This window comes from Engraulis encrasicolus, chromosome 3 (genome assembly GCF_034702125.1).
Source record: "Engraulis encrasicolus isolate BLACKSEA-1 chromosome 3, IST_EnEncr_1.0, whole genome shotgun sequence".
Classification (NCBI taxonomy): domain Eukaryota; kingdom Metazoa; phylum Chordata; class Actinopteri; order Clupeiformes; family Engraulidae; genus Engraulis; species Engraulis encrasicolus.
In genome coordinates, this window is record NC_085859.1 from 48,771,250 (window position 1) to 48,795,607 (window position 24,358).

Genomic DNA, 24,358 nt, shown 5'->3' on the forward strand with positions numbered 1-24,358 from the left:
CATTATTGTCAAAAACATCTGAATGAACCACAATTGGGCGTGTCCACATGTTTACCTTGAAAACAGTGCGCGCGTAGCCTATGATTTAGCACATTTTTGTTATTGAGCATTGTACCTACCTGCGCACCAAAATATCAAAATTTTACTCCATTGTTATTTTTCAAATTCAGTGGTAGACAAGTTGGTGCTCATCCTGCATTAACAAATAAACAGCGTTTGGATGTAGGCTACCCTACCTTTGTGTGAGTGGTACGGTCCAGTCGTCTCCCAAATATAAATTGTGAAGTCTGTTTCTCACCAGTCACTACGTGGTCCACGCGTATCCACACAGCTAAACAAACGCAATGGAGCATACCGAAGTAATCAAACCGCAAACATTAGATGATTTGATCAAAATATTGCATAAAATATTTGAAAGCGACAGCGTCAACGTCGAAGAGGTGCAGAATATCATGGAGTCATATGAAAGCAATACTCAGGAGTGGGGCAAATTCGCAAAGTTTGACCAATACAGGCAAGTTGCCATTCTGCATTCGCTATACACCTTTTGTTGTTAATGGGCATTTTCATGAGGCGGTTCATTCATTTTCCATCACCTTTTTCTAATCTGTGTTTGTTTCACGCTTTGTTGTTGCTATAAGTTGATTTTTGGTTCAATCTAACTATTTATGAAAGTGCATGTCGATTACCAAGGACAAGATTTATGGCTGTCAGCAAATCTGAAAAAGGAAAAAAAATATTCCAAATCTTTCAAATTGCGTAAACCACAGATAGGCCTATTATGGTATTTGTAGGCTATGCATTGGATATGGTTGCCATGGTTGTTTTTCTTCTACCATGGGAGTTTTTTTCTGTTGCCATGTTTTCGTGTTTTTTAATCGCAAATGTCTGTTTACATGGGGCTGTAAAATTGGGGAATGAAGGGTGGGGAGAAGTTCACCAATCGGCTTCGAGGCAAAATCCCACACCCGCTTGGCTGCAAATATGCGTGCGCTCGCGGCAGCCTCGCGGACCATCCGAGATTGAAAGAATGAATTCTTCTGAGCCACATCACGTGTGCTTGGTCTCAATAGACGGCCATCATACAGGAGCATAATAAGCCATCTCCGGGTTTTTAAAACATTGTAGGGCCTAAATGCCATTTCCCCCTAAAAAAAAATCAGTGGCCAAATGAAACGCGATAGCCTTTTTACAGCCTGCCCTGAGACGTTGCATGGTAGCCTACACCTCCATTTTTGATTATGCTGTCATGGTTTCATTCCTCATATTATTCCTTATTTACAGGTATACCAGAAATCTGGTGGATGAAGGAAATGGAAAGTTCAACCTCATGATCCTATGTTGGGGAGAGGGCCATGGCAGGTAAGACAGACTGACAGACTGTTTTGAATCAACTGCATGTTCTGCACAGATCTAACAAGATCTATTATTTGCGGGGTAGCCTACACAGTAACATTTTGCTGTGTTAACTCAACACTGTTCTTCTGAGCATATGGTCCCATTCGATTTAGCCTGAAATTCAACTCATTCAACGACTTAAATGTTGAATGTGAAATTAACACTTAGAGAATTGTATTGAACACCATTAGAACATATGCCTATGTGGCTTCGCCGTGTTAGTTCAACACTGAAAGAGTAAAATGTACACTAAAATTGAGTGTGAGCATGTGCTCAGAAGAGTGTAGAATTAACACTGCAACATTTAGGCCTACTACTGTGTACTGTGGTAAGTCACGTTTAGAATGTAAACAGGGTAGTTGTGGGTCAGCTTGGAATATGACCGCATTTTCTATGTGCTCAAGTGTATCAGTGCACAGTGTCAGATGATACATTTGATTTTTTTTCTCTACGTCTAAATAAGGATTTCTTTGGTAAATTGTATCGGGTTACATCTTAGTATGATTTTCACATGGCATTTTTGAGGGCCAGAGGAAAAGATCAATCAGACTGCAATTCCACACAAGTCAGGGAGTTGTATTGAAAACAAGTGTAGTTGTTTTACCTACGTTTACTCAATCAGAGCAAGATACAGATTTACTAGGCTTTATTGAACATGAGCATGATCATGAATAATGTCATTTGTGTTGCTGAACTCATTTTAATTCTTTGCAGTACAATAATCAGTTAATAATACCCTATCACATAGCTGATATCACTAAATAATATAATCCAATACTCTTGTTTGAATCCTTGGTCTTCACAGAAATGATCAAAAGTTAAAACTGCTCATATGTCCAACTAGGGCGCATGTAAACGTATATAGGTCAGGTCACCTAATGGGCGGCTGTGCTCACATTGCTTATAACATGATAACCACCTCCAGGGCTGCTGACAGCTTTGGCTGGGCACGAGCCAAAGTCCTCTGAAAGCAACTAGTATCACAAAGACTAGACATCCTATATAGTGCATGTGTCCATGTTTTCTTTTTTTAAACAGTTTAAATCTGTTTGCTAGTCCTTTATATTGCCTATCATTCTGTATTACCACTGACATTTTAAGTGTTTTTTCTTACTCTCTTACCAGGCACTGTGCCAAACCACTGCAACCACAACATAAAATAATGTGCATGAGTAATCAATGACTAAAATGGAAGAATTATTTATGTGCAGAAGCTGAAAGCCTGGCATTAATCAACCCTGCTTCAGTTCACCAATTGGATCATACATGTGTCTGATTGATCCGTCATTGTTTTTACCTTCTGGAGCCTGGATTACATCTGGCTGTAGGATGGTAGAGGCTATCAGCTTTCACTAGCCCATGTTTGGATGTGGCTTTTAATGTGTTAGAAATGTGTTGTCGCTGACAGAAAGGCAATGAAATTGTGTGGGGAGCAATGGTGCCATCAATCGATAAATGAATAAATATATACGTCCTATCACCACAAATAACCCTTAGAAAAATCCCAAGAAATAATGTAGTGTAAAGATTTTATCAGTTTTGAACCGTTTGAAGTGTTGTCGACAGTGTCTATTCTGTTAACAGCTGTCTGGCGCAGTGTATGTGCCCTGTCGCCTCCTTACAGTAATATCTTTGATGACCTTCGTTACATTAGTATTGCACTACTATACACTCCTATGACACATGGCACGGAGCGCATAAGAGTAATACACACTGACTTGGGTGACAGACAGACAGAGTGACTTGGTCATTGCCATTCCTGTAACATCAGACATATAGCAGGGGCCTTGTTTTAACACGTTGCTGTGCCCTGTTGTCCCTTGCAGTAGTATCCACGACCACACAGACTCGCACTGCTTCATGAAGATCCTGCAGGGACAGCTGAAGGAGACGCTGTTCGAGTGGCCGGACCGCAAGTCCCACGGCCACATGGTCCAGAAGTCGCAGAGGGTCCTGCAGGAGAACTCGTGTGCCTACATTAATGGTACGCAGCATGTCGAATTGAGCCAACCACTCTCCTGTACTACAAATGTGCACTGAAAACATTCATAGGCCGTACAAATTAAGTAAACTGTCCAGGAAACAGCCCTGAAAATATTCCCCAACCGACTAGACACTGAGAATTACAACAACAAAAAGGAAACACTGTGTGATTTCACAGTTTTACATGACTAGAGCATGCTGGGGCAAAGTAAGAGGTAGAGACAGGGTTGAGGCATGGGATGACTTGGAATTCTAAGACTTGGAAGTCTGAGTAAACAATTTGGTTGTCAGGAAGACTAGAGTTTCTTTTTCCAAAAAAAGGAGTCTTTCTATAATGACACAACTATTTTGTGTTTCCTAAAACTTTTTTTCTCATCTGAGCTTAGCTGTGGTGAGGTGAGCATTCTTGCCACATATTATGAGTTACATTTCTTTATCGAATTTTTAAAAAATGTTCACCTTTTTCTCATCTTTGAGATGTGCTAAGCTCTACTGTGTGGTGTGAAATTCCTGAGATTGCGAAGGGGTTAGTCAGAAACAACCGTGTAGGGCAAAAAGGGCCTCTGGCAAAATTTGAAATGGGCCTAGATGGTACTAAAGGAGCCTTTGAATATCGATTATGTGGAAGAACATTAAATACCAATCTGATACAAGTTAGAGGGTGGTATGATTGTGTGACACGAGTGCTAAAAGCTAGAACAGGGGAAAAAGTGGATTGTGTACCGGTTTCATAAAACCTGTAATTTGAGACGACCGATGGAGAAACTGAGAGAGTGTGTCATATACGATGCAAAATGATTACTATGGTTACTTCCATACAAGGCAAAACTAAGCCTCTTTGTGTGTGGGTGTACTGTATATCTGTACAAATTCAGTCATATGACAAAACTAATAGTGTGTAAAAAATATATATTGTTTGTGTGTTATTGTTATTCATTATGATTTGACGTGGTACACACAATAAGGCACACAGCTGATGTCACTGCTTTGAGTAAGTGTAACATGCTGCATGTGTTTTTTTGCAGACTCCCTAGGCCTTCACAGAGTGGAGAATGTCAGCCACACGGAGGTGGCGGCCAGCCTGCATCTGTACAGCCCCCCCTTCCAGCAGTGCCAGACCTTCGACCAACGCACCGGCCACCAGAACACGGTCAAGATGACATTTTGGAGCAAATACGGCGAGAGGACTCCATTTGTAAGTTGTGTTTGCTTTTCATATACTGTACATACTGCACACATGTGATTTCTAGTAACAACACGTGCAGTGTCAGGATGGCAGACTTTTAACCGGTGTTGTATGAAGTCCAAAAGTCTGTACAACTTGCCTCTAGAAACTTCTCAACTTCACACTTCAACACCTGCAAGCAGAGGTTTATAAAGTAGAGGAAGTAGTAAATGCATGGTGTAAGTACAACAGTAGTATACTAACACTACATACTTATAACTCTTGTTGTTCTATGGTACCAAATGAGTAACTAATGAGAGTTTTCACATTTCTTCTACTGTTAAATTTACCTCTAATACATAATGAAAGGTCAAAGAAATGTCCCCTTTTCTAATCTCTGTTCTGATATTTGGCTTTGTCATACAGAGTAGTAGTTCAATGACAAAGTTGTTTTTGACTTCCAAATGAAGTCTGTGTTTCTATGTGGTATTAATTGTTTTTGACTGCTCGAGCTAGTCACAGTAGTCAGAAGTATAATAAAGTTAATAAAGTTAAATAAAGTTGTTACATAAATTGTGGGGACTAAAAGATGTAAAAATTGTTTGTGACCGCTTGAGATAGTGGCAGCCGTCGGAAGCTTCTAAAGGTAGTCTAGGAACTTGTTAAATAAAGTTGTTACATAAATTGTGGGGAGTAAAGATAGTCTGAGAAGTTAAATAATAAAGAGGTTGTTTGACACCGGACGAAAAGGAAGTCTGGGTAATTGGTCTCATCACCACCTCAACAATGGAGTGTGGTGAGTTAATGTTTAGCCCCTAACAGCAGATAGGGCACCTATGTTTCCCTACCATTATATCAGGCCAGACAGGCCGCTGTACAGAGGCACATTGCACACGTTCGTTCGCCATGCGAGATGTGCAACGTGGCCATTTTAAAAATGCCACTTGCAGAGTTGGCATGATGTCTGGCTGCCTTTCCCTCCCATAAACTGCGGTGCTGATGGGCCCGTGGCTTGGACCGGCAGAGGGGTGTTTTTCCATTCATGCCACAGGGGGTTTCGGGTTGATAGGTTTCACATGTGGAAGGGCTTTTTTTTTAAAGTGAACCGAACATGTTTGTGCTTTTAGAAAGTGCTGATTACAACCATTTTTTTTTTTTTTTTTTTAAATGACAATGTGTTAAAATAGTGCAAGTTAACTCAATGTGGAAAAGTTGTTTTTAAGCATCACTTTTTTCAAAGTATGAGTGGTTGGGTTGATAGTCAAGTTCTGGATGTCTGAAGACTTTCCATTCACGCGTGCCACAGAGGCTGTAGTCTTGATGCGTTTCACATGTGGAACAACTTTTGTCTCACTCCCCCTTTAAACTGGAAATTTATGGCCAGACCTTTTATAGAGGCAGTGTTTTCTTGGCAAACACAATAGTTTTTATCTGTAATGGTAGGGAAACGTTGCATAAGTTTATCCTTGACCACACGGCTGTCTGGATTACTGCATTACAACAGTTAAGATAAGATAAGATTATGTCGGTATGTCCCTTTTATCTGCCTCTGTGACTGTCTTTCCACTAAGTTCTACACGTTCTACCCCCTCTGTTCACAAAGTTGTCCTCTGAAAGTTAAGCTAAACAGAAACGCGTTTCCCTGTCCTAATCTTTTTTGTAATATGTATTGGTTGTGGTAGGCTAAAGGCCTGCACATCATTGATAATGACTATAACTCCATTAACATGGGTATCCAAACTGATTAACCACATTTTCCAGACTCTTGTCAATGCTGTTGGAGCTGCTGCTCTGTACTTGTATACATATGTTCACTCTGAACAATTGGTAAACCTAATTATGTTGTCCTCAACAGAAAAGGAAGCCACACAATTGTGATCAGAACTTTGACCACTTACCTTGAGTTCATATAGTGCATCTTAAATCAGCTTGATGTGGAATACCACCTTGGTGTGAAGGGCCCTTAACTCAAACTCTTTTTTTTGTCCCTCCATCTTTCCTCATCATCTACAGGAGACCACGATATCACAGGAGAACAACTGAGAAGTTTGAGACACAGCCATTGGGAGCTCCTCCCAGACGAAGATCGAAATAGAAAAAAAATACAAACAGGCACAGTGCAAGGGGCAGAGAGGCTACGAGAAAACTTAATAAAGAATTGAAATGAAAACAAAATAATATAAGAGCACAGAAAACGGGCTGAACTGAACAGCCCTCCCCCCCTTTTGTTGTTAGAGAAAAAAAATGAGAAAAAAGTATGAGAGAAGAGAAGATAGTTGGAAAGACTAGGGCCAGTAATTAACAGGGCTTTTCCACAAGCAGCCAGTGTGAGGCTGGCCCATGAGGTGGGATGCTGGCAGTGCGGCGCGGACTGGTCTGAATAATAGCGGCATTAGCTTTGGCAGCAGAGCGAAGCTCCTCATTGTCTACATTTGAGTAGAGGCCGCGGCCTGCCCCCCACCAGCCACCCCTTAACCCCTCTATCAGCCCTGCCTCCACCAGCGCACCAACCAACACCAGCATTCCTGTGTGTCTGCAACCCAACTGGGGGAGGAACACACGCACGCTCGCATGCAATGGGACTGTTACAGTGGCTTCAAGAGTTGCGCTTATGAGGAAATCATGCAAAAAACATAACAATAATGGCAAAAAATGTCACTCCTGCATTCAGAAAATGATGATGATTTGTGTGCTTGTTGGGGTCAGCTGGTTCAGACAAGGGTTGGATAATTACTCAAAAGCATTCTTGTCATACATGTTTTGAGGAAAAAACATGGCAACCTTTTATTTAAGGGTCTATACATAAGGGTTACATGAGTCATGATACATGATTAACATTAATGACACTTCGTTCGTGTGAATAATGTTGCCATTAAACATTATACATTTTGTTTTAGCCACTGGATCCCAAATCTATGAACCCATCATTGTATGAAAATACAATTGAGACCCATTGCAGTCGTTATAAACAATATAAACAAGAATAGTGTTAGTGTTGATGATGTATCATGTCTTACTATTCCCAAGCAATACCCATTATCCAGTTGGTGTGCATGTGTCTGTGTGTGTGTGCGAGTGTATGTGTGTGTGTGTGTGTGTGTGTGTGTGTGTGTGTGTGTGTGTGTGTGTGTGTGTGTGTGTGTGTGTGTGTGTGTGTGTGTGTGTGTGTGTGTGTGTGTGTGAGAGAGAGAGAGAGGGGGAGCGTACGAGACAATGTGCACCTGTGTCCTGCACTTGTTGATTGTTTTTTGCTTTTTTTTTCCCTTCTGCTTTTTAATTGTCCTTTGTGAAGACCACATGGGACTGAGTAGCGTCAATTTATGTAATTTTGTAAACAGCAAGAGTGAAGTCAAAGTAGTTGTGTATGTTGTTCTGTAAATTTCAATGCCAAATGACAATCTGTAATGTTTCCGAATTAATAACGTTTTAATATGTTCAGTTTTTAGTCAATATAAATGTGTATTTAAAGTAGAGTTGTAGTTAAGACTTTTACATTAGACTCAATTTTAAAACAAATAATAGAAACAAAGCACCTAAGATCCGATATGTTATTTTTCTTTCTCTCAGGATTTGGCCTGTTGATGGAAGTGATAGTATTTATAGTTAGCTATGTTGGGAAATTGATCTTACAGCTTTAAAATCATTGTCTACAGAAAAAGTTTAATCTTAAAGAACAGATCGCCTTGAATGTAGACCATTAAATATAATCTGTCAAATGCTCAATTTGTCTCCAAATTATTTAACTACTAAAATGTTCATGTATTTGTCAGCGTTTCTCAGCCTTTTCCATTCACTAAACACAAATACACACCCATTACCAAACACACAACCACTATCATGCATTATCCACGTAGACATCCATTGTCTGAAGCTATAAAACCCTACAAAAGATATACCCTATAAAAAGATGTGAAAAACACAAGCATCTGAAAGGATTTTTCAAATCAACATACAGCATGCATCTTTTTGCCTTGCACATATACTGTGCACTGGAGTTTTACAGACAACATGAACAAGCATGACATTGCTTATTTAATTTAAACAATAATGCAGTATAAAGTATAACCTACATGGAGGAATCCACATTTGTCAAATTGTCGCCTATCATCTTGGAAAGTTTAAGCCTTTGTATATCAGCATATTTTGACACATTTATATGGTGACAAAAGGTGCAATTGAGAAAGTACACCATGCAAACACTTGCAGTGCCACAAAATGACTGTGGGGTCATGTAAGGACATCTTGAGCACTCTGAGATTCTGAATGTACTTCAACAAAGACATTTGGATAGGACCTTCTTTTATTGTTGTTAACACGCATTGTCCTGACGCTTAAGTTTGTATTTATTAGGCTTCCGTTCTCCAACTTGATTATGCAAACTCTGCAAGATTTTTTTTTTAGGACATGGCGTACTCTTTTCTAACACATACTCTGCCATCTAAAGCCAAGTTGTGCAATCATTGTAAGTAGCTTTTTATCGCACTATGATGGCTTGTTTTATTAGTGTAGGGCAATATTAACACTCTGCCAGCTGATTCCGCCCCATCATCATGGAGGACCTTGAGACCCAATTACAATATTGATTTTGGCTGGCACAACCTGGGACGCGTCTTTGTACTGTCCCTCTGGGCCAGACGGGCAAAGACTGGCAAAGCTGAGTAGTAAAAGTTACTTAAGGGGACATACACAGGTGAAAATGTTCCGATCTACCCACGTCTCTATAAAAGAATTCTATGATAGTATCACAGTGTTCCGTTAAGGAGACGTTCATACGTAGATGGACTCCCCATGTTGACACTTGTTTTGCACCCAAATAGCATGATTGTAGTCCTGTACGCCACAGGTACAGTCATTCTGGCTCGTACAAACAGATTTGAATGCACTGTCAATTCTCACCATGTAGCCATCCCAAACACTGCTATCTAAACAAATTGCAACAGTGTAATGTACCTACCCTGTGTTTGAAAAAAAAAGGAAAAAAATGTTCATTACAAAAAAAACAGTGCAATGTTAACTCTCTCATTAAGAATGAAGAGTACTTGATTTAAGCAGTTCATGCACTCTCTGGCCTATCACAGATAGTATTGACTGCTGAGTGGAACAGTTTTCTTTTTTTAAGTTATCTAACAAGCGTGACCTCTGCTAGATTATATTGACAAAATTGTCAAAGTACTTTCACTTCAAGCATGGCAAAGTCTGTAATACTACTTGTGTTGACCCTCTAGTCTCCCTTCTGGGAAACATTAACTAATTGCACAAAAATTTTTGGGCTTTCATTGGCCCGAACAAGTTCTGGAACCTGCCAAGACACATCGGTATTTTCCAAAAAGAACACACTGTTCTGCTGTGGGATAGGAGCACTGGATTCACCGCCCCCTGTTCCCTCTCTCTGAAGGTCTGCACACAGCCATTTAAGATAATACGTGACATGAAATGCTAGATAAAACTATTACAGTTAATGAATAGGCTCCAAAACAAACAGAATAACAAGAATCGTCATCACAGTACCACAGCTGGCATGATGTCATATATTCTGAGCACGGACAAATGCTCTGCTGAAGCATGAGTTCTCTCTGTAATAGCATGATGATATTTATAACCTGTCTGTGAAGAGAACATGATAATTATGTATAATTACCACTTATTGTTAATTATAATAATTATCAGTTTAAACGTAAGGGTTTTCTACTCTTTTGTAAAATAGTTCTTGCAGTCAGAGGCTTGGTTTCAAACAGAAACTGAATAATTATGCTGTGTCTTAGTCCAAACTATTATAGGCAGTGCACTTACATTCTTTGTGTAGGGTACCATTTGGGATGCTCAAAAAGCTGACAAAGCATAATACTCTGCATGAGCTCGAGCCTAGTCATTGATGTTGAGTTACTGTCGGCCCATGTTGTACACAGATTAAAATAGTCCAGCTTTGGACAAAGAGCCTGAGAATAAAAATCAGAAGAAGTGGTGTAAGAGCTTGTTTATTATAAACGCATTTCCACTTTGAAAATGGACACATACAGTAAGTCCAGATGGGAAAAGGAAGCCAACTTATCAATGGAAGACAATAAGCTCCCAAATATGTTCAGATTCTTTTGCTCACAGGCCCAGAAAGCCAGTTTTTCCACACAAACAAACTGTTGGAGATGCTGTGGTTGTGATCACGCAGATCATTACCACATTTTTGGGACTGCCCCTCCATGGCCCTTTCTGGGAAGGTGTACATGGTGACCTGCAGGAGGCATTAAGTTTTTATTTTATTTTCAACTTTGATCATCCAAGCAGCTTTCAAAAGACATCCTGTTTACATGATTCTGCGCTTCGGTAGCCGTATTTATTCCCAAACATGCAAAAAAAAAAAAAAACAGCCCAATATGCTTTCAACTCCAGTTAATCCCATCCTAAAAGCAAGTGAACATATTCTATGAGACAACATCAGTTTCCGAGACATGATGGTGCCGTCTGCTGCATAATCTTTTTGTAACCCTCTGGCTTTCCACCCACTATTGGCTGCTGGAAACATCCAAGGGAAAGAGAAAGTGTGACTGATTATGGGAAGGGAAGGAATGTTTGTTCTTACTCAGTGGTTCAGAGCATCATAGAAAGAAAAGTTTTTGCTAGCATGGCCTTAAGAATGCCCTGGAGCATTGTGTGCACGCGTGTGATCTGTGCCTATGGCTGAATGTATGTAGCCTATATGTATATGTTATACTGTATGTTTAATATGCTGGGCAATAATGTGTATGATGTCTTCATAATGTGTGAACTGTGCACAGTGTACTGTGGGACTCTACTCTTATCTGTGCTATCCCACTCTTCTCTACTCCCTACCCTCTTTAACTTGTGGAAGGCTACCATAGGGAAAAGACCAAGACTGCTGAGAAATGTTTTACTCCCCCCACTCCAAGTCACTAATGGCCTCACCAGACAAAGAGATGTCATTTCACTCAGCCGGGACTCTTTTTTCCCTCTTTTTTGTTTTGCTCATGCCTGAAACGCCCCCCTGCCCCCACCTCTGACACTCCCCAGTAGCTAGGGCTCTGATTGGCTGAAACTCCTGGCTGTCCAATGACATGTATGTGCGTGTGCTGTGGTGTGTTGTTTTCGTGTCTGTAGAGTCATTTTATTGATCCCAGAGGGGAAATATAGGTGCGTGTGCGTGTGTGCGCGTGTTTGGCGTGCGTGCGTGTGTGTGCGTGTGCGTGTATGTGCGTGTGCGTGTGTGTGTGTGTGTGTGTGTGTGTGCATGTGCATGTGCATGCGTGTGTGTTTTTCTCACGTACCTGTCAAAGCTTTACATATGGACCACATATTTCTCCACTGAGAGAGCATAACGAAAGCATGGCATTTCTGAGGATCAAGCTGTGTTCCCTATTAAACTAGGCCTGTCCGTTGGTACTCTCTCAACATACAGTACAAAATATATCCAGTTCTGTCAGTTCCTTGGCTTCCTTGTGTAGGCAGCCAGTCTCAAATCAGTCTATAGCTACAATTTCACAGAAGTAGACTGCGATGGCAAGTCCAAAATATTGTGCTTATATTTCTTTACGAATTTTGTCTACAGGTTTTGAATTGTAGGACTGCTGTCCCTCGGGAAACCCATCCTTGGATTGCTGACCAATTGGCCCGTAACACGATGCACCTTCCACCAAATAGTCAATAATATAATAATAATCATCATATTATGGAATTTAGAATTCTCTCTCAGTCCTCTGACATTTGTATCTCCGTGTCCTCTGACCAGTGTATTTCCCCAAAAGGCTTCAGCATGTTAAATCTGCTTTTTTCCATCTTAGAAATGTCAACAAAGTGCGCGGCTTGGCCCCCCGACAAGACGCTGAGAAACTTATTCATGCCTTTGTCACCAGTAGGATAGACTACTGCAATGCTCTTTTCTCTGGTCTCCCAAAAAAATTAATTGACAAATTGCAACTCATTCAAAATTCTGCGGCAAGAATCCTAACAAGAACCAGAATGAGAGAGCACATCTCTCCTGTCTTGGCAGACCTGCACTGGTTACCTGTCTCATACAGAATCGACTTTAAGATTCTGCTCACAGTATTTAAAGCATTAAATGGACTTGCCCCTAGCTATATCTCAGACATGCTCTCTTTTTATGCCCCTGCTCGAGCTCTCAGGTCCACTGATGCCAAGCTGCTAAGGACCCCCACCCCCCCGCAGAAGAAGATCGGCGACGCCGCGTTTGCCTGCTATGCGCCCAAGAGATGGAACACCCTCCCCATCGAGATCCGATCAGCCACCTCCGTCGACTCCTTTAAGAAGCAGCTGAAGACCCACCTCTTCATCCTTGCCAACTCCTAGCTGCCAAGACGTCATAGTGTCCCAGCCGCCGCAGCGCCCTTACTACTCGCAATCCAGCCCTGGCAGGGGGCTCCCCTAGGTGGCCGCTGGTCTCTGCCTGAGGTTTCTTCCTGACTACAGGGGGTCTTTTTTCTCAGACCTCACTGAGCTTTTTTTTCCCCCTCACAAACTATGAATCAAGCGAAAGGGAGTTTTTTCCTCACCCCTGATGCCACCAGGGGCCGCACCTGAGCGCCCAATCTCTGTGTGACTATCTATGACTTATGATAGGCCCAGCCACTATGGACCTTACACATCTAAGAATCCTGGTCCTAACCTACGTTGACCTTATGACTCTACATTCTCTGTCTATCTCTTCTTCCTCTGCCTTCCTGCTTTTTCTGCCTCTCCTCTATACCTCTCCTCTTAAATCTATCTCTCCTCTCCTTTTAAATCTATCTCTAACAATGTTTTTTCCCATTTGTTAAGCACTTTGAGTTACATGCCTTGTATGACACAGTGCTATACAAATACAATTATTATATTATTATTATTATTATATGTGCTCATGCCACTCTTTTTTGTGGCTCATCCATCCAATGAGCACTACAGTATTTCACTACAGTATGATCCTCTACATCTTGCACTGTACTTCTCAGGAGGACAATGCGGTCGTCTGTGGCTTGTCCATAGCTGTACTGGCCATTGGGCATGCAGGGAAGATACCAGGTCGACTGCTGATGATTTTGGTATTGCCCTCCCATAGATACAGCAGCCCCATGTCCACTGCTCTATGCAGATCATTTTTGGTATAGTTGTCAAGGTTACACAGTCAGAAGTAAATATTTTTAGAGATAGTTCAAAACATTTGTTCAAGGTAACTGAGCCATGCAAAAAAGAATAGCCTAAAAAACAAACTCGTAAAATCACAGGGACTTACACAAACATTGGCACAACACACATATGTTTACAAAAACCACTGATCAAATAGGCCTACCACATCTCTCCAGCTCAAAACAAACAACAGTTGTTTTCAAGACATTTGAAGGTTGTCTTGAGGGATGCCAATGGAGACACATAATGAAAGTAAGAGCAAAAGTTTGTTTGTTTTTTCAAGACATTTCAAGGGGTTTTGTTGTTAGTGCCAGGGTAGCTGTGTCAGGCAAAAGAGAACAGACTGTCTAAAAAAAAACATTTCACTTTTACTTTCATTATATGTCTCCCTTGGCATCCCTTGCCTCCTTCAAGACAAATCTCAATTGTCTTTGAAAGCAACTTTTTTGATCACTGTGAAACAGACACACCAATCCTGGGGAGAAAAAGAATATCTTACAAGAGCTGATTTCAATCTACTCCGAAAATCATACTCATTTGCATTTCAAGTATTTTTGTTTCAAGTATCCGTTTCCATTATTGAATGTGTATAATGTAATGTGTAATATATATTGGCCTATGCATGGCACATCAATGTGATATTAAAAACCTCTTACTGCAGCAGGGGTCGCCAGCGACCCTATTCACTTGCTGAAAATGCTTAACTACATCATAACAACATTGCTATGACAGAACCATAGTGCTGCGCTAAGGGGTTAAGGGATTATCCAGAACTGAAAGCATATTGGTGTTTTTGAAAGTTTGGGAATAAATTTGATCGCCGGAGAGCAAAATCACGTCAATCGGATATCTTTCAGTAAAGTTTGATCATATCGCGTTAGCAAAATTAGACACATTAGCTGTGACACAAGCCCATCAAGTTGGTCATACCAGTAAACATTAGTTTATTATTTTATAAATATTCATGAACATATCAAATTTGGCAGTAGACAGCACAGTTTCAATGAGCAGCATAGTTGCAATACCTACTCTGGCCACAATCCTTTAATCTTGCTTTTTGCAATCCTCTGGCAATACTCAAAATAGCTTTCCACTCTCTATTACTGGAAGCACCCAAGTGAAAGAGAAAGTGAGAATGTTTATGGGAATGGATATTTGTTCTTACTCAGTGGTTCACCAGAGCATCATTTACAGTAAATAAAATATCACTAGCCATTTACAGGAAACACAGGGAAAGAGAAAGTGTGAATGTTGGGAATGGATATTTGTTCACTCAGTGGTTCACCAGAGCATCATTTAGCCTACAGTAAATAAAATATCTGGCTACCATGGCCTTTTGAACAGACATTGCAAAAAGAAATGCCCAAGAGCATTGTGTGTGCGTAGGTGCGTGCATGCATGCGTATGTGTGCTTGTGCACGCCTGCATGTGTTATATTCAGCTTCTATACATTTTGTAACATAAAATTATGGTCGGACCTAACTCCAGTTGTGGCTGTTGATAAGGGTCTGCCAAAGACTCCAAAGGAACTCTGCTGGTAACATTTTGTAATGGTGTGACTGCATCTTGACAATGTGTAGATGTACATCCTGTACATGTGAAAGTTTGATGATGGCCATGGCTGTGTGTGCTGTCATTGCTAAATGATTAAGACATAAGAAATGAAATGTTTGTGGCGTGGTTCTACAAACCATCATAATTTTGTAGGGCAGCTCAACTTTATTTTATAGCAATAACATTAAGTTATAGCAAATGAATAACAAATGAATTGTACTGTATTAGACCTACGTGAATTTATGTTAGTCCTTACTTTCACTTAATGATGCTACCAATTTAATGATACATTAATGATTAATGGTGATACATTTCCTATTGTCTAATTAACAGTTTTTTTGTATTTAGGCCTACAGAGATCTTAGCACTCTTTTTTTGTCTAAAATTGACTTCTGAACATGCCGCAACAAAACACTACGTATTGCCTACCCATTACCCAAGGGACTGACATTAAATGGTAGGCCTATCCACTAGGGAAAATATGTAGATCAGGCCTTCTCAAATAGCGGCCCTGAAGCCAGATGCAGCCCTTGGGCGGCAAGGTTTTGGCCCGCCACGAGGTCAGAAAAATGAAAACAAAGAAGTGTCCCATCTGTGGCCATATATAATTTGCGATCACTAACACTTCATGTTGGATATACCTGTATCTCACCTATTCATTCACATGAGAGTGAAATCGTTAGCAGTCTCACAAATAGACAAGGCTAAAACATAGTGAAGCAAAAATCTGTCCTGTCTGGAAAGCTATCTGCTTCTATACCAGCCTAACCTCAAGCACAGTGCTGCTGGCTGTTATGCAGATTCTATGCTCTGCCTCTTTGCTGGGAGGAATTTGGAAAAACTGGCCCTCAGTTGCTTTTAATTGAATACCCCTGACGTGGATGTTTTGTCAGTGGTTTGTGGATCACACGCACCCTCTAGTGGACAAAATAATTATTACAAATGAAGACACTCCCTCCACTCATACAAAATTGTGCCTTTTTGGCTGACTTTGAACACACTACCTATTGGACAACACTGAAAACACAATAATTTTGTTTTCATAAATTAATCACAGCACTTCAAATGGTACAATCATGGGGTGGGTGTGGGGTGCAAGTGGCTAGTGAACAGGGCCACGGCTTTCATTGGGCCTGACCTGGGGCAAAGTGATCTGAAACGGCCCCTCCACTTATATTATTATATTATATTGTATTGTATATACTATATTATAGTATATTATTCAATGTATTGGTGATCCAATTCTGAGGGGCCCTTCTCCCTAGGCCTGGAACAACTGCCCTTTGTCCCCAATGCCAGCTTCCGTAATTGTGACAAAAATGACTACTTGCCACAGCCACAGCCAAGTTGTTTGGCTGGATGACATGTGTTGTTTGGCTGGAGGTATTCAGGTGCAGGCCTATGCAATGGCGGAACAACTGCACACAGGGCCCTTGGGCAATTCACTGATAAGGCCTCCCATACAGTCTGCAAAGGTCACCACAGGGCCCCCACCACCATTATGGGAGGGCTCTGGGCCTCAGGGCAAATGCCCTGTTTGCCCTTCCTGCAGCGCCACACTGGGCCTATGCCTATTCAGCATTGTAGCTTTGTAGGACCCTGTGCATATTCTGTAACTTGTGTTTTTAACAACTGAGTTGGTGGTATGGGACAGTGCCCCTAATTGGGCAATTGTGGAGGCCCCAAAGGGTGTTTGTGGATAAGACAGGATGTCTTATTTTATGGGATTTTTAAAACAATTATTATTTTATTGTTTATTTTGTAACCTGAGGCATATTTAATGAAATAAGACCAAAGGCTGCCATCAAACCGCAAAGGATTGAGATCCACTTTCTTTGCTGATAGGCCACTGCTCACAGACCTGTATTAACCTAGACTGGCAATGCCCCTCGAAATTTTCGGATTTCTCAGAGCCTCAGAATCGTAGTCTGCCATCTTGGTGGAGACTCCCGTAATTACGTAATGACGTCATGCACCGATGGGGTTTTTAAAAAAAATTTTTTGCAACACTGGTTCACTAGTTAAGTTGGGTCAGGCCATGTGTAACGTCTTTAGAACAATAGCTCTAGTATAAATTAATGTTTTAGAAAAGTCTCGCTCTCAAGTGGCTCCTTATTTTCACAGCTGCAATGTGCTGTGCCGTGTTGTTGCTAGGTTACCTTCAGCGTCCTTGGGTGGGGGGGGGTATTAATAATAGCACAGTTACCGGTAGCTTCACTGAAAACGTACGGCTTATTTAAGAAATATACATACCTATATACACAGTTGTCATTACATCTGAGTTAAGTACATAAAATAAGCTTTACACACGTAAGCATGGCCGATTCAGTGTCACAAATATCCACAAACCTGCATAAGCGGCAACGAAAACAGTCGGCTTCAGGGTTGCCAGATAATACTGATTATTTTCGTCCATTTTTTACCCACAGACCGCCTTCCTCAACGGCCCCGATTGGGCGGGAAACCGCCCGATCTGGCAAGACCGCTCAGCTTCAGGCTCTCTAATAAAACGTTTGGAGGTAGTGAGGGTTATTTCATTAGTGGAGTGAGAATTTAGACGTTACGACTTGTCAAAATCTTACAAAAAATGATTGAAACCCACTTTGATAACGTTGTAATCACTGTTTGAAATCGTATGCATTCCTATGGGTCACAGCTGCGATAGTCTCCACTAGGCGGGGCTACGTCTGTGGGAGGCGTCCACAGGGCGCGAAAAAGGCAAAGATGGCTGCGCCCAGTCAATCCGAAAAGCTGCCACTGGCTAGAACCGCCCATTGCCAGTCTAGGTTAATACAGGTCTGTGCCACTGCTTCTGCGTGTTTTGACCAGACACGTCTCTTCTGTTTGCAACGTAGCCAGGAAGTACGTTTACTTCCGTCTTCCGGGCTTCTGGATTTGAGGTGAGATCAGATGAATTGGCAAATTGATAGTTACTTTTTCTCTAAAGCAGGGTGAATTGTGTGATTATTAACACCAGATAGCTTAGGCTCACTTCACTGACGCTGTCGTGTGTTTGGGCGGGAGTTCCGGCAAGAATTTGCCCTAATTTATTGGTTCGTATTGCCCTACCGGCAGTAGGTGATGTTGGATGAGCAGGCTAGCTTGTAGCATACACTCGCACTGTAAATGTATTAGCTTGTGCTTGGATGTTCCTCAATTAGTTGTATTGGTGATATTCGTGATTTTCTGTGCATTTGTAGCGTTTAAGCACCACCAACTGCTTTCATTTCAGATTCCTCCAAAGGATCCTCGCTGACAACGGCTAGAACATCAACTCGGCTCCTGTCAGCTTAGGAGATGACTGATTCTCGCCGTGTAGGGACGTGGTTGCAGGTGCTTTGTGCCCAGCTGCTTTGTGGATGGGCGCTTGCATCTGAACTCACATTTGAGCTCCCCGACAACGCAAAACAATGTTTTTACGAGGACATTATCATCGGCACGAAATGTACACTGGAGTTTCAGGTAAGCTGCCATAGAGCTGTTCGCGTTAGCCACTTTTAGCGGCAGGCTACGTCGGGCTGACGGGCGGACTTATCAATTTATTTCCTATTGAAAACACACCCAATAACAACAGCAGTGTATGAACAGTGAGACAAGTAGCTATTCAACTAGCCCAGTTTCTAGAACTGCAATTCGTTAACATATGGAGGGCGACTTAAGTGAAATGAAGTAGTGAAGCTGTGAAAAATGCTATGTATTAAGTTAGACCTACCGTAAGTAAACCAGATGGCCTCTGACAGGTGGTAATACATCGCCTCGCACTCGAAGACAAAGGGTCAATGTCAATGATGACCTGTATTGTTCATTGCAGATACGTAGCCTTCAGCATACTGTGTAGAGTTCTAGATCTGAAAGCAACTACTATACAAGAGCACACATCCTCACCCATTCAAACCCCACCCACAATAAAAACAAAAGAAGAATAGTGCCCAATTTCACCTCATAGACTCGGATATAGTTCTGTTGACCTTTTCAGCTTTGAGGTGCAGAGTAGCCTCGTATTGATGCCTTATTATGCGCTGTTATGTTTCTGCAAATGCATATCCACAACTCTGTTTTTCAAGTAGCCCAAGTAACCTGATAGGCCTACTATGTAGCAGCTACTAATTTGTTGTTTGTGCTGTAGACCTGCAGTAATTCTCAACTGACTTTACTAAGCAGAAAAAGAACAACAGAACAAAAAAAACATTGTAGAGTGAATCAGACAACGTGGGAATACAGCATATGACTTACAAAAAACTGTGCATTGAGAGTGTTCTGTAATAATGAGCCGTATAATCTCAACTAGTTCTAACGTCCTGAGTCTCATGCATGACCTTTTCAGGTGGTCACCGGGGGCCATTATGATGTGGACTGTCGTCTGGAGGACCCCGACGGCACCGTGCTCTACAAGGAGATGAAGAAGCAGTATGACAGCTTCACCTTCACCGCCGCCAAGAACGGCACCTACAAGTTTTGCTTCAGTAACGAGTTCTCCACCTTCACACACAAGACTGTCTACTTTGACTTCCAAGTGGGAGACGATCCCCCGCTTTTCCCCAACGAAAACAGAGTCACCGCCCTCACACAGGTAATTAGGGCCCATGTGGATGACCAAAAATGTGTTCAAATTGTTGCGGATGCTGAGTAATTTTGAACGCATGGGAAATGAGAATATAAATATCCAAACGTGTATATGGTGAGACTCGGCACAATGTTTCAACCACAAAAGCTTGTCGTCAGAGCTTTTGCATTGTGTGGATTGTTTTTTCTTTCATATGACCAAATGTTTACAAGGATATACAACATTTCCTTGAGGTTTGTATTGTATGTACTCAACTAGGTGCACAGTATCTTTTAGGCCAGTGCATTAGAGAGATTTTTAGTTTTACTGCAAAGTTTTACTGAAAGTCCATGTTCATCTGAGCTGTAGTGTAACAGATGCCAACTTGCAGAGTTTGGCGGAGAATGTTAGTAAACCTCCGAAGCCTCATACGTTATCGGTAGCACTGAACTATCGGTCTTGGATGTTTTGCTCAGTGGTATCGTGGTGTGCCTCCCATGTCCGAACCGGAGCGTTGACTGGTAGGTCGCGGGTCCAAGCCCAGAGTGGCGAAGTAGCACTGATGCCGTGTCTTCATTAATGCGGTCATTTAAACACTGTTTTTTCTCATATTATTATGGTTTTACTGTAATGACAATCTGTGTCCTTGCTTTTCTCTCTTTGCACAGTTTTATGAGACCTGGTATTTTCAGCATAGTTTTATAAGACATTGCTGTCTTTTTGTCCCCTAGATGGAGTCTGCGTGCGTGTCCATCCACGAGGCGCTGAAGTCGGTCATCGACTACCAGACGCACTTCCGCCTGCGAGAGGCCCAGGGCCGCAGTCGGGCCGAGGACCTGAACACGCGCGTGGCCTTCTGGTCCATCGGCGAGGCCATCATCCTGCTGGTGGTCAGCATCAGTCAGGTGGTGCTGCTGCGCAGCTTCTTCTCGGACCGCAAGACCACCACCACCCGCGTCGGCTCCTAATGCCCACCTCCACCTCCTCTTTCTCCTTCTCCTCCTCCTCCTCCTCCTCCTCCTCCTCCTCCACCCCTCGCCCCTCCTCCAGCACATTGGAAAAAAAGTGTTGTGTAGGACTTTATTTAAAAACAAAACTACAGTAAGCTGCATGTTTGTTGCAGCTCCAACCACGGGTGTCAGTTCCCCATCCCTCCACCGCTCCCCTCCTCCAGCACACTGGAAGAAGTCTTGTTTAGGACCTATGTAATTTAAAAACAGAAAGCAAAACTATAGCAAGCTGCGTGTTTGTTGCCGTTTTATTTTTTATTTCGGCTCCTAATCAGAGGTGTCAATCCTGGGTTCGGAAAACCCTGCCACAAATTTGATCAATCCTGCTGTGATCTTGGTATTGACACCTTTGCTAATAATACCACCTCCTCCAGCACACTGGAAAAAAGAGTTGAGTCAGGACCTAATTTAAAAATGAAAGTTAAACAGATAACGTGTTTTTTGCAGTCTTTTTTTCATTATTTGGGTGTACATTTGACTTACTGTGTGGACAAGACTGAAGGGGAGAGGAGGTGGTAGAGTACAATACCTTCCAGTGTTGTCCATGGTGTAGAAATGTATGTTTATGCGTAGAATCAACTTATCAAATGAATTCATGGGTCTTTTTTTTATCTTAATTTGACTTCACAGTGTCATGTAGGTCAACGTTACAAGTGTACATGGAATTGTTGAAGTTACTTCAATGTAAAAAGATAATTGAGATCCATTGTTCATTTTTAAGATGATTCTATGCAGTTTTTTTTCCCCCAGTGCACTGTCCAACAACTCCTCTCCACTGTAGTCATTGAGACCTCAGTTGGCTATGCCCTGACTCATATCTGGCCTAGAGTTTTTGTTGTTGTTGCTTTTTCTTGTTTTATGTTTCATTATTGTTTTAAAGGACAGTAATGGACATCATGACTGTTGTCGCTTTGTGACCATGGGGGGCAAGGGGTGTGTGTGTGTGTGTGTGTGTGTGTGTGTGTGTGTGTGTGTGTGTGTGTGTGTGTGTGTGTGTGTGTGTGTGTGTGTGTGTGTGTGTGTGTGTGTGTGTGTGTGTGTGGGCAGAGTTTGAGATTGTTTCCCTTACCTGGGTGTGTGCTCTACGCATGTGGTGAACCTACTAGCAGTAGAGTACTGTGGTTTTGCTTAGCTAGGAGAATGAGTCTGATGCTGTGTTCAAGCCAAACAGAACTGTGCCAGTGCTGATTCTCGTACCAGTTACATTGTGAACCAGAGTGCTTAATAGTGAATGACCCGGGTTTATACCATGAGATTTATTTTACCACGTGTGACCTGGATGAACAACTGACATCTGTGTTGTTGTCACCGTTTGCTTAGATTAAATACCAAGTGTTTTTTGGTCTGTAACGTGAATCAACTTGAACAACTTGACACGTCAGTTGGTTTGAGATTACTTGGGGGAATGGGCATCGGCATAGTTCTGTTGGCCTGAACCATAATATCAGAGATATTTCTGTCAGGAGGCTCATCACTTTGTCTGGGTTAATGTATCTCAGCTTATCACTAGTGCACCGACTTGGAATACCCTGGTCGGTGGTACAGAATTTTTTTGTTTGTGTTTTGTTCATGTTTTCTTTTAGATGCGATGGATATTGGTGGCGGAGGTCACTTTTTAACAGCCAAAACAAAAGATTTGAACACTGAGGTAACTAAAAGACCTAATGGCTTAACTTATTTCGTGGATGTAAAATTATATTTGTGTTTGTCTAAATGTAGAAAGATAATTCGGACACAGAGTTAGACACCCATAGTTAAATTTGCATTGTGGTGATGTGAAAACCGACAACATGTACGCCTTGCTTGCTAATCAATGTATTGATCACTCCTAAAGTGGACAAGCCCCAGAGGTGTCAATTCAGTGCTCAAAAAAAAAACAAAAAAACAGCCAACGTTTCCCTCCAACACAGGTCACTTCACTGAGTCTACCTGGTCTACAGTACCTGTCTTGAGTACTAAATCTCCTTGCAATCTACTCCGATCCTGTCCTGGTTGGGTCAAATTTGTGGCAGGTTTTTGCTTGCTGAACTCTGGATTGACTCTTACAAGGGTCCACAAGGGCTGCAAGCCAAACTACTTCCTCCCCTCGTTTCCTGTGGCCTTGAGCCTCGTGATGCGAGGCCTGTGTAACGGAGGCCAACTAGGAGAGCACCTCAGTCCCACCTGACATCTTTGTTTTATAGATGTTTTATTCAATATCTTGCAAAAACGCATTTCATGGTCATTCTTTCATTTACAATCAATATTTCATGGCTGGTCAAAGGTGGCTCTGCGATAGTTGACAGTGGGGAAAGCTTGTTTGTTTTTCTCCAAAGCCGGGGCGACACCAAGGCAAGATGCCACAGACAGACGAGAGGAAGTAGTATGGCTTGCGCTCAAAGATGTCAGTGTCACTGTAAAGAGGCCTTGGGGCAACAATGGATGGATGCAACTTGGTTACAAAAACAAGGTGATCGGAATATTTGTTTAAGATTAAACACAAACTTGAAGGAACTTTTAATGTGATCTCTTGTATAAACATTGTTTTTGGTGGAATGTGAGAACCACTATTACATACTTTAAAAGTGAATAATGATGCACAATGGACAGGCCTTCAGTGATCAATCTAATCAGATTAGTTCTGTTGTTTTGCCAGTTATCTTTTCTTTTTTTTTTTTTTATAGTGACTTTTTAAAGTAATGCTTACTTAAAGCATGCACTGATGTAACATTGGGACACCGCTTGTTTTGTCTTGAGGTTTTTTTTCTTTGTTTTTGTTTTTATTTCGAGATATGTCCTTCATCCCGGGAAGTTGGGGTTTGTTGCATTTTAACAACATAGAATCGTCTTAGAACAGCCGAATTGCCAGTGATATGTTGGAAGTTATTTTTGTTTGTCACCCAGCAATAAATTCCCTTCAAAGCGGTTTCTCACCTTGAGATTATCTCTCTTAACTACATGCCGAGGGCCAGTACCTTCATAGGAATGATATTGATGCAGCTTAAAATGGTGTTAAGAATTGAAGTCATAACTTGACTGTATTATCTTAAGTTAAAAGTGCTATTATAAGTGTTTTATATTGATATAGAAACAGACAATATATAATTTGAAGTGGTCTTAATGTGGCAAACAAAAAGGTTTTTTTTAAAAATGAAGTGGTCTTAACGTATATTTTCCAGTGCTGTAGAGAGAACTTCCAGAAACGCTACTGCAGTCAAATTAATTCTGTGTTCCCAGAGGCAATAGAGAAAACGCAACCCGTAGCCTGGGGCCCCAGGCCATCTAAATCCAGCCCTGCCAGCATAGTCAAGCCTGGCCCAATGACTTGCTACACGGATTCAAAAATAACAACAAATAGTGTTGTGATTGAGAACAGGCTCAGACAGGGCTATTCTTCCCCGATGTAGCTGATTAGAGATAAACAGGACAGGCCCACACCTTTTTCATGTTGAGCCTCCAGCATTATCTGGTCTGATTGACGACAATGACCTCTTGGGTTTCCCCCCCCTGAAACATGGAGGCAACTCTATAGCTGCCTGTAGCTATTAGCACAGGGATCTTTCAACTATTATGCTACACTTGTCTTCACTGCACTTC

The 24,358-nt window shown here is 41.7% G+C and overlaps 2 protein-coding genes across 4 annotated transcripts; both read left to right on the forward strand.

Moving 5' to 3' along the window:
* The first annotated feature begins 221 nt into the window (after nt 1-221).
* On the forward strand, nt 222-8,269 carry cdo1 (cysteine dioxygenase, type I). Its single transcript, XM_063195579.1, has 5 exons — nt 222-514; nt 1,285-1,362; nt 3,225-3,382; nt 4,407-4,576; nt 6,560-8,269. The coding sequence occupies exons 1-5, from the start codon at nt 345-347 to the stop codon at nt 6,587-6,589; spliced, it is 606 nt and encodes a 201-aa protein (XP_063051649.1). The 5' UTR covers nt 222-344; the 3' UTR covers nt 6,590-8,269.
* Nucleotides 8,270-18,044: 9,775 nt separating this feature from the next.
* Nucleotides 18,045-23,694, forward strand: tmed7 (transmembrane p24 trafficking protein 7). Of its 3 annotated transcripts, none has more exons than XM_063195582.1 (4): nt 18,045-18,129; nt 18,462-18,691; nt 19,554-19,799; nt 20,504-23,694. In XM_063195582.1, the coding sequence occupies exons 2-4, from the start codon at nt 18,527-18,529 to the stop codon at nt 20,738-20,740; spliced, it is 648 nt and encodes a 215-aa protein (XP_063051652.1). In that variant the 5' UTR covers nt 18,045-18,129; nt 18,462-18,526; the 3' UTR covers nt 20,741-23,694. The 3 variants fall into 3 exon arrangements, with proteins under 3 accessions (XP_063051652.1, XP_063051653.1, XP_063051651.1); XM_063195583.1 differs by lacking the exon at nt 18,045-18,129 and adding an exon at nt 18,163-18,282; XM_063195581.1 differs by lacking the exon at nt 18,045-18,129 and having other exon boundaries at nt 18,317-18,691.
* The last annotated feature ends 664 nt before the right edge of the window (nt 23,695-24,358 follow it).